Source organism: Aulonocara sp. 'chitande type north' Nkhata Bay, linkage group LG7 (genome assembly GCF_057382095.1).
Source record: "Aulonocara sp. 'chitande type north' Nkhata Bay isolate Kocher_YH1m ecotype deep benthic linkage group LG7, A_spYH_male_GT1.1, whole genome shotgun sequence".
Taxonomy (NCBI): Eukaryota; Metazoa; Chordata; class Actinopteri; order Cichliformes; family Cichlidae; genus Aulonocara; species Aulonocara sp. 'chitande type north' Nkhata Bay.
In genome coordinates this window covers 61,526,120-61,538,707 of record NC_141350.1, presented here as the reverse complement: position 1 = coordinate 61,538,707, position 12,588 = coordinate 61,526,120, and the positions used below count along the sequence as shown (strand labels likewise).

General features: G+C 39.8%; 1 protein-coding gene across 1 annotated transcript in view; it reads left to right on the top strand.

Moving 5' to 3' along the window:
- mvb12ba (multivesicular body subunit 12Ba) overlaps positions 1 to 12,588 on the top strand; it is a 29,161-nt gene that overhangs the window by 1,139 nt on the left and 15,434 nt on the right. Inside the window, exon 2 of the mRNA XM_086301789.1 lies at positions 11,707 to 11,829. Coding sequence (XP_086157915.1) covers positions 11,719 to 11,829 — 111 coding nt within the window. The 5' untranslated portion in view covers positions 11,707 to 11,718. The remainder of the gene's footprint in view (positions 1 to 11,706; positions 11,830 to 12,588) is intronic.

Genomic DNA, 12,588 nt, shown 5'->3' with positions numbered 1-12,588 from the left:
CAGGGAGGGGCGGGGCCATCTGCTGCAACCGGTTGGGGTGAGAGAAGAAAGACAGGATAAAAGACATGCTGTGGAATAGAGCAGGGCAATATGGCCAAAAATATTTATCACGATATATATTTGAAAATTTGCGATAACGATATAACTGACGATATAATTGATGCGAGACAAAATACAACTCCACAACATTACTAGCACAAAAAGACAACCTTCCATTTATTTTCACTTAAACAAGAAGCTGGTTTTTATGTACATTAAAGCTTTATAAAAATGTAACAGTGCAAATGCAAATTCCTTGCTGAAAGTTTAACCAAAAGGCATTTCCAGTAGAAATGGGCTGACATATCCTGAGCATAACCATGTATAATATCCACTGAAGTTAAAAAGAGGTGATTTGCAACATTAAACTGCAGTGTGCAGTACGTATTTTTCGGACCATAAGGTGCACGGGATTATAAGGCACATTAAGCGAAACAAAGCAGTCAGATAAATCAAACTTTATTAAACTCATTCTTCTTGCTTCCTCCACTTCTGTACCATTGATTCATTAATGTTGAATTCTCTGGCAGCTGCTCTATTCCCATGTTGTTGCAGTATATTAATGACTAACCTCGTATTGTGGATGGATTATCTCAGTTGTTCTCCTGACTGAAGTTTGGTCCGTTTACAGCATCCTGCCATGCGATTGCATTTGTCTCTAACCATGAGGAACCTTTACCTTAACTTTTATAAGTGGAAAAGTGTTAGTGTTCGTCCTCCAGCTTCACTGTTTATGTTATGCTAACATAGCTGTGTCGCTAGCGATCACGTAGCACATCATTATATACCAACTAGCCCAACTTCAGTAACCCTACAAACGTCACTGCTGTTTAGTTTCCTGTCTTCATTTATGTTGGAAGTGATAGCAGAGCTGTACGTTTGATTTTTTTTCAGAAATCTCTCAGTCAGAACATGTTATATCATGCTTAGGTAACTAGCGAAACTAGCGAGCTAACTTCCGCTAGCTTCCTGCTAACTTCTAACTCCGTTAAATGTAATAAATTTTGTTTTCATGGATGCCTGGAAGTTAAACTTCATAGTTACACCTGGTAAAGCAGCAATGCTGATCGTTTTTATTAAAGATGAAAGAATTTAGACAGTTTTTAACTCGCAGTGATGCTGCAGTGTTGTTTGACATGAAAAAGACGGAGTTTAGGACCCAGATTACTCCCAGCTTTAAGAGCATCTTAGTCCGACAAATACGACAATAACGACGGCCGCTTGCACGTTCTGCAAAAAAATGTGCTTTGTCTGTATCTGACGGACAAACACCAAACCAGTTCCACATCACTGAAGTTGCACCATTTTTACAAACCAATTCTGGTTCATCTGTTTCACTCAACAATCGGCCATGTGCGTATGAAAACAAAGGCACTGCGCATGCGCGTTTTACTCATATTCTATCGCGATATTTCATTTTCCTATCGTTGCCTAACATTATACCGGTATTACCGTGAACGGTATAATATGGCCCAGCCCTACTGTGGAAGAGAGACAGAGGTTAATAACAGATATGATTCAATGCAGAGAGGTCTATCAACACATAGTGCGTGATAAAGGTGACAAGAAAGGAAAAACTCCAATGCATCATGGGAATCCCCGGCAGCCTACGTCTATTGCAGCATAACTAAGAGAGGATTCAGGGTCACCTGGTCCAGCCCTAACTATATGCTTTAGCAAAAAGGAAAGTTTTAAGCCTAATCTTAAAAGTTGAGATAGTGTCTGTCTCCCGAATCCAAACTGGAAGCTGGTTCCACAGAAGAGGGGCCTGAAAACTGAAGGCTCTCCCTCCCATTCTACTTTTAAATACTCTAGGAACAACAAGTAGGCCTGCAGTGCGAGAGCGAAGTGCTCTAATAGGGTGATATGGTACTACAAGGTCATTAAGATAAGATGGGGCCTGATTATTTAAGACCTTGTATGTGAGGAGCAGGATTTTGAATTCAATTCTGGATTTAACAGGAAGCCAATGAAGGGAAGCCAAAACAAGAGAAATATGCTCTCTCTTTCTAGTCCCTGTCAGGACTCTTGCTGCAGCATTTTGGATTAGCTGAAGGCTTTCCAGCAAGTTTTTTTGGACGTCCTGATAATAATGAATTGCAGTAGTCCAGCCTGGAAGTAATAAATGCATGAACTAGTTTTTCAGCGTCACTCTGAGACAGGATATTTCTAACTTTAGAGACACTGAATTACTATTTATAATTATTATTATTGACATCTACTGGGGATGGATCAGTTTACAAAATCTGTGGTTCTGTTCATAGCACAGTTTTGGGGTCACAGTTTTTGATTCAATTTGGTATATCTTGGCTCTTGTAAGTTAGTGCTCTAATACAGTGATACCATACTTTAAGATCATTAAGATACGCATCTGGTTATATACAATATTTTGGAGATATTTAAGGTCTTATGAGGAGGTGAACTATTTAAACATTTTAAAAGACCTGTTTTTTGTCTTTTGAATATTTATTACTGCTCATTAATAAGACAAAAGTATTTCTTATTCGATTTTTGATGCAATAATAGATACTCAATTACTAAAATGATCTAAGCCCCAGTACAGTCTCTACTTATCTGAAAAAAAGAAATGCTCTTATATAACTATCATTAGCTTACAGCTTTAAGTGTTTAAGGTATGTGCTAACTAAAAATAAAGACAAGATGATAGTTTATTAAATTTTAATGAAATTTGCAGATTGTTTCGGTGGAGTTTAATAAACTCCTTGCTATCTAAAATATAACAGGACACCGGAGTATATTCTTGAGCATCTCACACTTCTGATAATCAGTTGTCTGTTTGACGTTTACTCAGCTGTGTAAAAACTTTAACCTCAGCCAAACTGATTTACTCAGGAACAAATGAAATACTGAAAAAAGCCAAACAATAACATTTTTAAGTTATCTAAGTGACTTATATATCATGTTTAACCTGAGTAGCGAAAGACTGCAGTGGGTTTGAAAACGATTTGCCGTGAGTCCAGTGTTCTCACGGGCTCTAGTGAGCTATCGAGCTAGTGGGTAACAGACGTCTCCGAAAACGTCGGAGCGCTTTTGAAAATATGTGGTGTCTTGACAAACTGAGCAGATATTTGAGGTTTACACAGCTACATTCTTGCCTGAAAATATGTTAAACGTTTATTTTGTGACCCAGAAAGAATAATAAGAGTAATATTAAAACTAATTAGCTGCCGCCATTGTTGACAACTGAGCAGGGCTGCGCTATGAATTGTGGGACACAGCTTCTTCTTCTTCGGGGTTTAACGGCAGCTGGCATCCTTGTACATGCAGTGCTGCCATCTTCTGTTTCAGTCCGTTATTACACTCTTAAATCCTACTACTTATTCCTGCATCTTTCAGGATCTTACAAAGCTTCAAACGACGCGTCAACTATTAAATTAGTCGTCGATGATTTTGATAGTCGACGTAATCGTGACTAGTCGACTAATCGTGGCAGCCCTAATTAGGATGGATAAGAACAACTACATAGATGGACTTAGAAGCTGACACTGAACAGACAGCATACAATGATAACATGAAGCAGCTCTACGACACAAGCAAGAAATTGTGTGGGAAGCACAGCAAGCCAGAACAAGGACAAGGAGGGAAAGGCCATCACAGGACTAGTGCAGCAGATGAAAAGATGGTCTGAACACTTTGAGGATCTCCTGAAGAGACCTGCACCACCAAATCCACCAGACATCAATCCAGCCAACGAATATCTCCCCATTAACTGCAGCAGACCAACCAGAGAAGAGATCAGGAAGTCCATCACCCTAATGAAGAACAGGAAGGCTGCTGAACCTGGCGATATACCAAAGCAGATTTGGAAGCACCAGTGGAGTTGCTGTATACACTCGTCTAGAAGCTCTGGGGGAAAAAGAGGAGTAACCACCCCAAGAAGGGTGACCTCAGCAGCTGTAACAACTACAGGGCCATCGCACTCCTGTCAGTAACAGACAAGGTCTTCTTTTTTTTTCTTTTTTTTTTTTTGCCTGTCCCGTTTGGCTCTTTTGCCATCAGAATTGTTGTCTAAAGGCAAAGAAAGATGCCCAACGGGTTTACTTTACCAAATTGACCATCCCAGCCTTGCCGTAATGGTCCATTTGATTCACCTTTTATTGTTTATTTTATTTTCACTTCAACGTGGGGACAGACACCCCCCTGGTGACATACCCCTACTCCAAGGTCCTGCATGTGTGGGTGGTTGTGGTGGAGCGGGAAGAGGGAGGCAGCTGGAGATGGGGAGGAAGGAAGGGGGGGGCAAGTGACCCCTCCCTGGGGCCAGCTCCCCCGCTGACCCCAGTAGGCACCCCCATACTCCGCGACCCGCCAGGGAAAGGGGGCCCAGGCCCATCCAGACCGGGGCCCAGCGCAGCAGCGCCTCCCGGCCCCACAGAGCCCGGGACAGTCCACCCAACCCCACCACAGAGAAAACCGCACCCACCCCACCATCCACTCATCTTCCAGACTACATAAGACAATAAACACCCAGGCTGAGATCTTCCTCCACCTCTCCTGTATCTCCCCCTCCTGCAGAGAGAGCCCCTGAGGAGAGGAAAGCTCCTGCAAGATGTGACGATCTTCCCCACCAGTTGAAGAGCTCCCCAGGTGGCTCGATGCACCGGCGGCACCCTGCTCCAGGGCTGGGCCCCCATGCACCCACCCACCCACAACCCCGGCAACACACCAACCAGGACCCAAGCCCCCGAGGCCTGGCCCGGGCCCCAGCCCAGAGACGGAGCGCCCCCAGAACCTCACGCCCATCCCGGACCCACCCAGGGGCAGCCAGGCTACCAGGTCAGTAACCCACGTCCGTCAGCACAGACCCTCCCCTAGCCCCGCTGCACGCAGCCGCGAGGAAACAGTCACCTGAGAGCCAACAGAGCCCCTAACCGGACATGACCGCTACCCCGGGTTGAGCCCCCCAAGGAAGATGCCTCCGGGGAACCCCCCGACGCCCTAAGCCTGTCCCTACCCCCACACCAATCACAACAGTGAAGGCGGGACCAAACTATGACCCCCCCACCCCCACTAGGTGATGGAGCTGATCAAAGGAGCCCAGAGCAATTGATCTGATGTGGTGGCAGAGGCTGTATCAAGACTAATGTAATCTAATAGATAATTTCTATATTGGTTAGAATTAAGATTATTTTTATTTTTCCAGTTCATGAGGACTGTTTTCTTGGCTATGCATAGGGCAGTGAAAACCATATGGGCGATATTCTTTTCTGAAGTGACATTATCTAAGCTGCCCAACAAACACACTGAGGGGGAAGTTGGAATGTTACATTTCAGACACTTTGATAAGTCTTCACATATCTCGCGCCAAAACTTTTGCACTGGTGGACAGAACCAAAGAGCGTGGATGTAATTGTCTGGTGTATTGCCTTGACAGTGTGAGCAGTTGTTGGAAGATGTAAAGCCCATCTTGAACATCCGATGACCTGTATAGTGCACTCTATGTAGTATTTTGTATTGTATTAATTGCAGACTGGGATTTTTAATTAATTTAAAGGTTTTTAAGCAAATCTGAGACCAGAAGTTTTGGTCTAAGCTGACTGATAAATCTGCTTCCCACTTTGCAATAGGAAGGGATATTGATTCATCTAATTTAGAAAGTGTTCTGTATATTTTAGATAATAATTTGGGGGATTTAAGAGTAAGAAAATGTGCCGCACTTAGTGGTGTTTGTAATTCAACTTGACTGAGGTTAAATTTCTTTTTTACTATGGATTTAATTTGTTGATATTCTAAAAATCTTTTCTTGTTGATCCCATATTGTGTAACTAGTCCGTCAAATGAAATAAATTCTGTTCCTTCTAGTATATGTTCTAAATATTTGATTCCTTTACCACTCCAATCTGAAAAGTTTATCATATTATTGTTTTGTAATATGTCAGGGTTGTTCCAGATAGGTGTACGTTTGCATGGGATTAATGAAGACGCCGTCAATTTTAGAAACTCCCACCATGCTGTCAGAGAAGAGCTGATGTTGATGCTTTTAAAGCATTCGACATGTTGGATGTTTGAGCTGATAAATGGTAGGTCTGAGATCTCTAGATTATTGCAAAGTGCTTGTTCTACATCTAGCCAAGGTTCATCTAAGAGGGTATGTTTTAGCCATCCTGAGATAAACTGAAGCCTGTTGGCTAAGAAGTAGTACTGAAAGTTAGGCAGTTCTAGTCCTCCTTTATCCTTGGTCTTTTGTAGTGTTTTTAAGCTTATACGTGGGGGTTTATTTTTCCAAAGGAATTTGGACATACATGAATCTAGAGATCTGAACCAATCTTGTGGCGGTTTAGTTGGGATCATTGAGAATAAATAATTTATTTTTGGTAAGACCATCATTTTTATAGCGGCAACCCTTCCCATGAGTGATATGGGTAGACATTTCCATCTAGCCAGATCATCTTCTACCTTCTTTAAAACTGGGATATGGTTTAATTTAGTTAGATCTGCAAGCTTGGGAGAAACATTAATACCTAAATATTTTATATTTCCCGATTGCAGTGGTGTAGAAGAGGAATTATGGAGGGAGCAATTAATCGGTAGAACTGTAGATTTTGACCAGTTAATTGAGTAATCTGATATTCTTGCAAAAGAGTTTATCAATTCAGTCACCCCAGAGACATTGGTTTGTGAATTTTGGAGAAAGAGTAACACATCATCCGCATAAAGGCTGATTTTATGTTCCACGTTCTTGCATTTTATGCCCTTAATTACTGAATTCTGTCTAATTGCTGCTGCTAGGGGTTCAATAAAAATTGCAAACAGTGAAGGGGAGAGTGGGCATCCCTGCCTGGTGCCCCTCAAGAGACAGAAGCTGGAGGATGTCTGGTCATTTGTTCTAACACAAGCTGTTGGGGAATTATATAATATTTTTAACCAGTTTATGAAAGAGGATCCAAAACCAAATTTGTGTAAAGTTGCAAATAGAAATTTCCAGTTAACTCTGTCAAATGCTTTTTCTGCGTCTAAAGAGAATATTGTAGTTTCTAGGTTTTTACTGTATGAGTAGTCTATCAAATTAAGTAATCTACGTGTATTTGTTGATGAGTGCCTACCTTTTATGAAACCAGTTTGGTCAGGATGAATTAAGAGGGGGGTTATTTTCTCCAGTCTCTTTGAGAGAGCTTTGCAGATTATTTTAAGGTCTACATTTATAAGGGATATTGGACGATAGCTTGAGGGATATACAGGGTCTTTGCCTGGTTTAAGCAGGAGATTAATGTTTGCAGAATTCATATTTGATGGAAGTCTGCCCTTTTCTTTAATTTCCAACAACGTTCTGTAGAAAACTGGTGCTAGAATCGACCAGAATTCTTTGTAGAATTCTGCAGGAAAGCCGTCTGGACCTGGAGCCTTATTATTGGGCATACTTATCAGGGCTTCCTGGAGTTCACCTGGTGTCAGTGGTGAATCCAGTGCCATTGCTTGAGTGTCCAATAATTTTGGAAGAGTTATGTTGTCCAAAAACTGATCAATTTCTTTTTTAGATGGTGTATTTGTGGTGAATACAAATTTTATAGAAATCCCTGAAAATGTTGTTTATTTGTATCGGATCATATATTGTGTTCCCAGATGAATCTTGAACAGCACATATAGTTGTTTTTTCTTTATTTATTTTTAGCTGGTTTGCTAGAAATTGACCGGATTTATTACCATGTTCATAATTTTGTAGGCGTAGTCTTTGTACTAAGAATTTTGTTTTTTTTAATCAATTATCTCATTTAATTCTAGTTTTGTTTTGCGTATTTTGTTCAATGTTTCCTGATCTTGGTGGGACGCGTAGGCTTCTTCTAGTGATTTGATGTTTTTTTCTAATTCCTGAATATTTTTGTTTTCTTTTTTCTTTTTATGTGATGAGAAAGAAATTATTTTACCTCTCATCACAGCTTTCCCTGCTTCCCATAGAACAGAAGCTGATGTTTCGGGAGTGTCATTATAGTCCAAATATGAAGTCCACTCTTTTTTAAAATATTTAATAAAGTGTTCATCTTTAAGTAGTGATATATTAAATCTCCAGTTTTTTCTTGGCGTAGTATTATTCTTGTGCATTAGTGTTAAAGATACAGGACCATGATCGCTGACAGCTATAGGGTGAATCTCAGTGTCTGAAATGTCGTTCAGCAGTGAGCTGCTGAACCTTGAACGACAAGGTCTTCTATCGGGTCGCTACTGTGGGATGAGCAAGCAGGCTTCCGACAGAATTGATCAAGCACAGATTAGACCGCAGTGCTACGCGTCATAGTTGTGTTTGACAGTGTGGACCGAGAAACTCCTCTGATACTATAGCATCCCAGCCAACATGGTCAACAGTCTGTCAGTCTGCCCCAAGGCAGCTGTGGCTACAACTATAGCTTGCCTCCACCAGTGTGTGAATGTGAGAGTGAATGAATAGTGGAATTGTAATGCGCTTTTAGGGTCTCGAAAAGCCCTATATAAATTCAATCCATTATTATTATTATTATTATTATTATTATTCATTATTATTATTATTATTATTATTATTATTATTCATTATTATTATTATTATTATTATGATCAAGGGTTCATATGAGGGCATGACCTGCAGAGTGATCCATGGAGGGCAGCTCGTCAACAGCTTCCAAGACCAGAATCCAACAGGTCAAAAGCTAGCAAATGTGTCCTCCTGATTGAATTGAATTTTTTAATTACTGACTCTGTCTCTTTTCCTTCAACAGAGCTTGAACTACTTCATTTAAATAGTCTTTAAGTACCGGTACATGTGTATTAGAAAGAGGTTTTTTATTTTTTTCCTAGCATGCAGAACCATTCCTGTAATCACCATTAAAACCTTTACTGGGAAAAAGTGGGAGTGAGATGTGTCTATTACACATTTCTCTGTGATACTGGGTTGAGGCGGAGATTGGTCTGCTGCAGTTAATGGGGAGATATTTGTTGGCTGGATTCATCAAACCACCTAATCAACAAACTCCAACATCAAGAAAAGTGAACTTTGTAGTTGCTCCATCCACAATTGTTTGTTTTATACAGGAAACCTCCTTGGTAAAGCTGCAGAAGTTGCATTAAAAAATGCAGCTGAACTGTTAACTTGATATTCTATTCAATTCAATTCAATTTTATTTATATAGCGCCAAATCACAACATAAGTCGCCTCAAGGCGCTTCATAGATACAGAGAAAAACCCAACAATCATATGACCCCCTATGAGCAAGCACTTTGGCAACAGTGGGAAGGAAAAACTCCCTTGATACCATGTTTAAAATGCGCAGCTTGTTGACGGCTGACATTCCACTTTCTGTCGCCGTGATACCTGCAGCAAGCAGAGGGGACTTTAAAGAGGGGCAGGGGGTGTGCTAGACCAGTCTTTTAATAATTATTTTTCAAAATTAAAGTGAAGTGAAATAAAATGTTAATATTTAAAAATATAAAGGATTTGTTTGTTTTGTTTTTGTTTTTTGCAGGCCAATAAAAATGTACAGGGGATAGTAAAACTCAGTCACTGACCTGGGGCTGTTATATTAGACACTGTGAATTATTAGCATTCATTATTAAAATCTACGCCATTGTAATATCCTGTTTTCAGCCCACCAAATTTTGCATCAAAGCTCAGGGTAAATGTCCAAATGCTCACTATTCTTCATTGGAGCCCCCACATACTCTTAAAGCCTTATTCATTCACTAACACACACAGATGCAGAAAAATGTACACATGAACACACATCTACCTCATCCAGAAGATACAATACTACAGTAATACGAGGGTTTATATGGGCTCAAAATGTGGTCATAAATATTTTGTACTTGTAAAAAAGATTTGTGTGTGCGTAAAAAAGATTTGTATGTGTAAAAAGAATTTGTGTGTGGACTTCGAAAAAAAACCCCTGCAAGTTACAAGTACAGATTTTTGACCCTATTTTTCTTCCCTTCATCTGATTGACCAATGTCATGTCAATCACAAATGTAACAATCCAATCAGAGAACAGATGGGTTTGGCTGTCGAGGGGCGCTTTTTTTGAACTGCAGGTCTTTGAAGGGAATAAATGCCCTTTTACATGCCAACCCAGCGTTTTCCTTCATCACCACGAAGGAAAACAGTCTGTGGTCGTCCAAGTTTGGTGATTTTTATGTCACAGGTCTACGTGTTTAATACAGGGACTTCCACAGCCTTTTCAACAGCGCTGCGGACCGCGGGGTGGGGGCGGGCAGTGTTTTGGAAATGACAGTCTTCATTACAAAAGCTTTCTTCGTTATGAATTAGCATACATGTTTTTATTGAACATTTGAAGAACCAGCAAAAAAAACAAACTCTTGTAGAGGACATAAAGTCAGAGATAGAAAAGACAAGGAGCAGGTGCATCTAGTACAGGTAGAGCTGCTGCAAAAACCCACAGAGCCCAGCAGCCAGCATAACAAATTCTGGATCCTTTGCTTTTAGTTAGCAGTTAGCATTAGCAGCGTATCCTGCATCCGATGTGAAAGGACTTTTATGCTGCGCACTGTGACTCACAGCAATGGTCCTGGGTCAGCCCTGACTTTGTGTTAAACTAATCCTAAAGTAATAATGTTATTTCTAACCACTGATATACCACAACTTTTTCCTTTCAACAGCTACTGAAAGTTAGGGGACCTAGCTGCTATCGGATATTTATATAGCGATCCTCCAGCTTCAAACGGTATCACCCTTCAAGGACCTGCAGTTCAAAAAAGCGCCCCTCCGACAGCCAAACCCATCTGTTCTCTGATTGGATTGTTACATTTGTGATTGACATGACATTGACCAATCAGATGAAGGGAAGAAAAATAGGGTCAAAAATCCGTACTTGTAACTTGCAGGGGTTTTTTTTCTAAGTCCACACACAAATCTTTTTTACGCACACACAAATTCTTTTTACACATACAAATCTTTTTTATGCACACACAAATCTTTTTTACACATACAAATCTTTTTTACAAGTACAAAATATTTATGACCACATTTTGAGCCCATAGGTTTAGATTTTTGTGAAAGTGCAGTGTTCAGTTAAACTGCACCATCACAAAAACTTCTGTGAATATATTCTATTAGCCTCATCTTATTGTATATATGTGTGTTTTTATCTCTCACTGAAATTGACTTTTGTTATCGCTTGATGTTATCATTTTCCGTATAATTTTTTGGCACTATCCTATGGATACTTAAGAATCTGGATTTTTTTTTTTCCTTTTTTTTTCTTTATTGGAAAACTTTATTTTCCAAGCAAATATGATTTAAAACAGTGGGGTTTTTTGGGGGACGGATGCTGCAACAATGTAACTCCACTTAATGCAGTAACCTGAGCTGTCCATGAAAGTGACCAGTCACATTAGGACACTTTCTTTGCTTTCTTTGGGCTTCCCCTCCAAACAGTCACAAATCTAATGATTTAAGCAAGCAGGATTCACATGCCCAAGAAATTAAATTATTTGCTCGGATTATATTTTTTCCCTTTGTGACTTATGGTACAAAAAATTATTCCATACTATAAGTTCAAAACGGTTAGATCGGAGCTCAGTAAGTAGAGTAAAAAAATTTCCCCTGTATGAACAGCAGAGAAAAGTACATGTCTTATCTTACCAATCAATCCTGATGTTTATTCCCGTTCTCCCATTGTCCTACTTTCTGTTTTCCAATAATGTCATCTGTGGGGATTTTTATTGCAGATCTCTATAAAGATGCCTGAGGTTCGGGACCTTTCTGAAGCTTTGCCAGAGATGCCAATGGACCCAATCACTGGAGTCGGAGTAGTAGCCTCTAGAAATAGAGCACCCACTGGATATGATGTGGTAAGCAACATAACATAACTCAAGAATGATTGGTCAGAATTGCCAAATACCAGAATTTTTCCCACACTATTAGATTTTATTTTTTGCAGTAACAGAAATATCTAATTTGCACATTTATGTACTTGTGTGTGCGCATGAAAGGAGGCACTTACATGCTTTCTTAAATTAATTAAATTTCTTAAATATTCTATTGTGACAAAAATAATTGAGCAACAATCGCATGTGTTCCCAGTGAGGGCTTCTCTCGTGGATAAACTCCAACATCTGACATACAAACCTGTTTTTGATTTGGTGCACATTCTGGTTAGCAAAATGGTTAGCTGGTTGTTAGGAAAATATAAGCAGTGACTGAACTTCAGTGATGCACAAATTCCTTTTTTTTTTTTTTTTTTTTTTTTTTTTTTTTTAAACTTGCCAATAGTGATTCTGGGTTGTTTTTTATTTTTATTTTTATTTTATTTTTTTCTGTTCACCCAATTCCAAATGTCTATGGAAAAACACATGTATTATTCTCTGTGTATATGATGATAGCCCAGACTTAAGAGTGTTTTGCTGTGAATTAGTCTTCATGTATTAGGTGGATGACAGTGTGTGTTTGCCAACAGTAGCAGCTGCTTTAGCATTTGTAGCAACTTTTTACCTGGTAGTTTACAGTTAAAGAGGAGCAGAATCACTATCCTTCTTTCCTGTGAAATAAGGGATGTGCATGACTTGTTAACCAAGCAACTAATCGTTGCTATTGTCACTAGTCAGTACAAG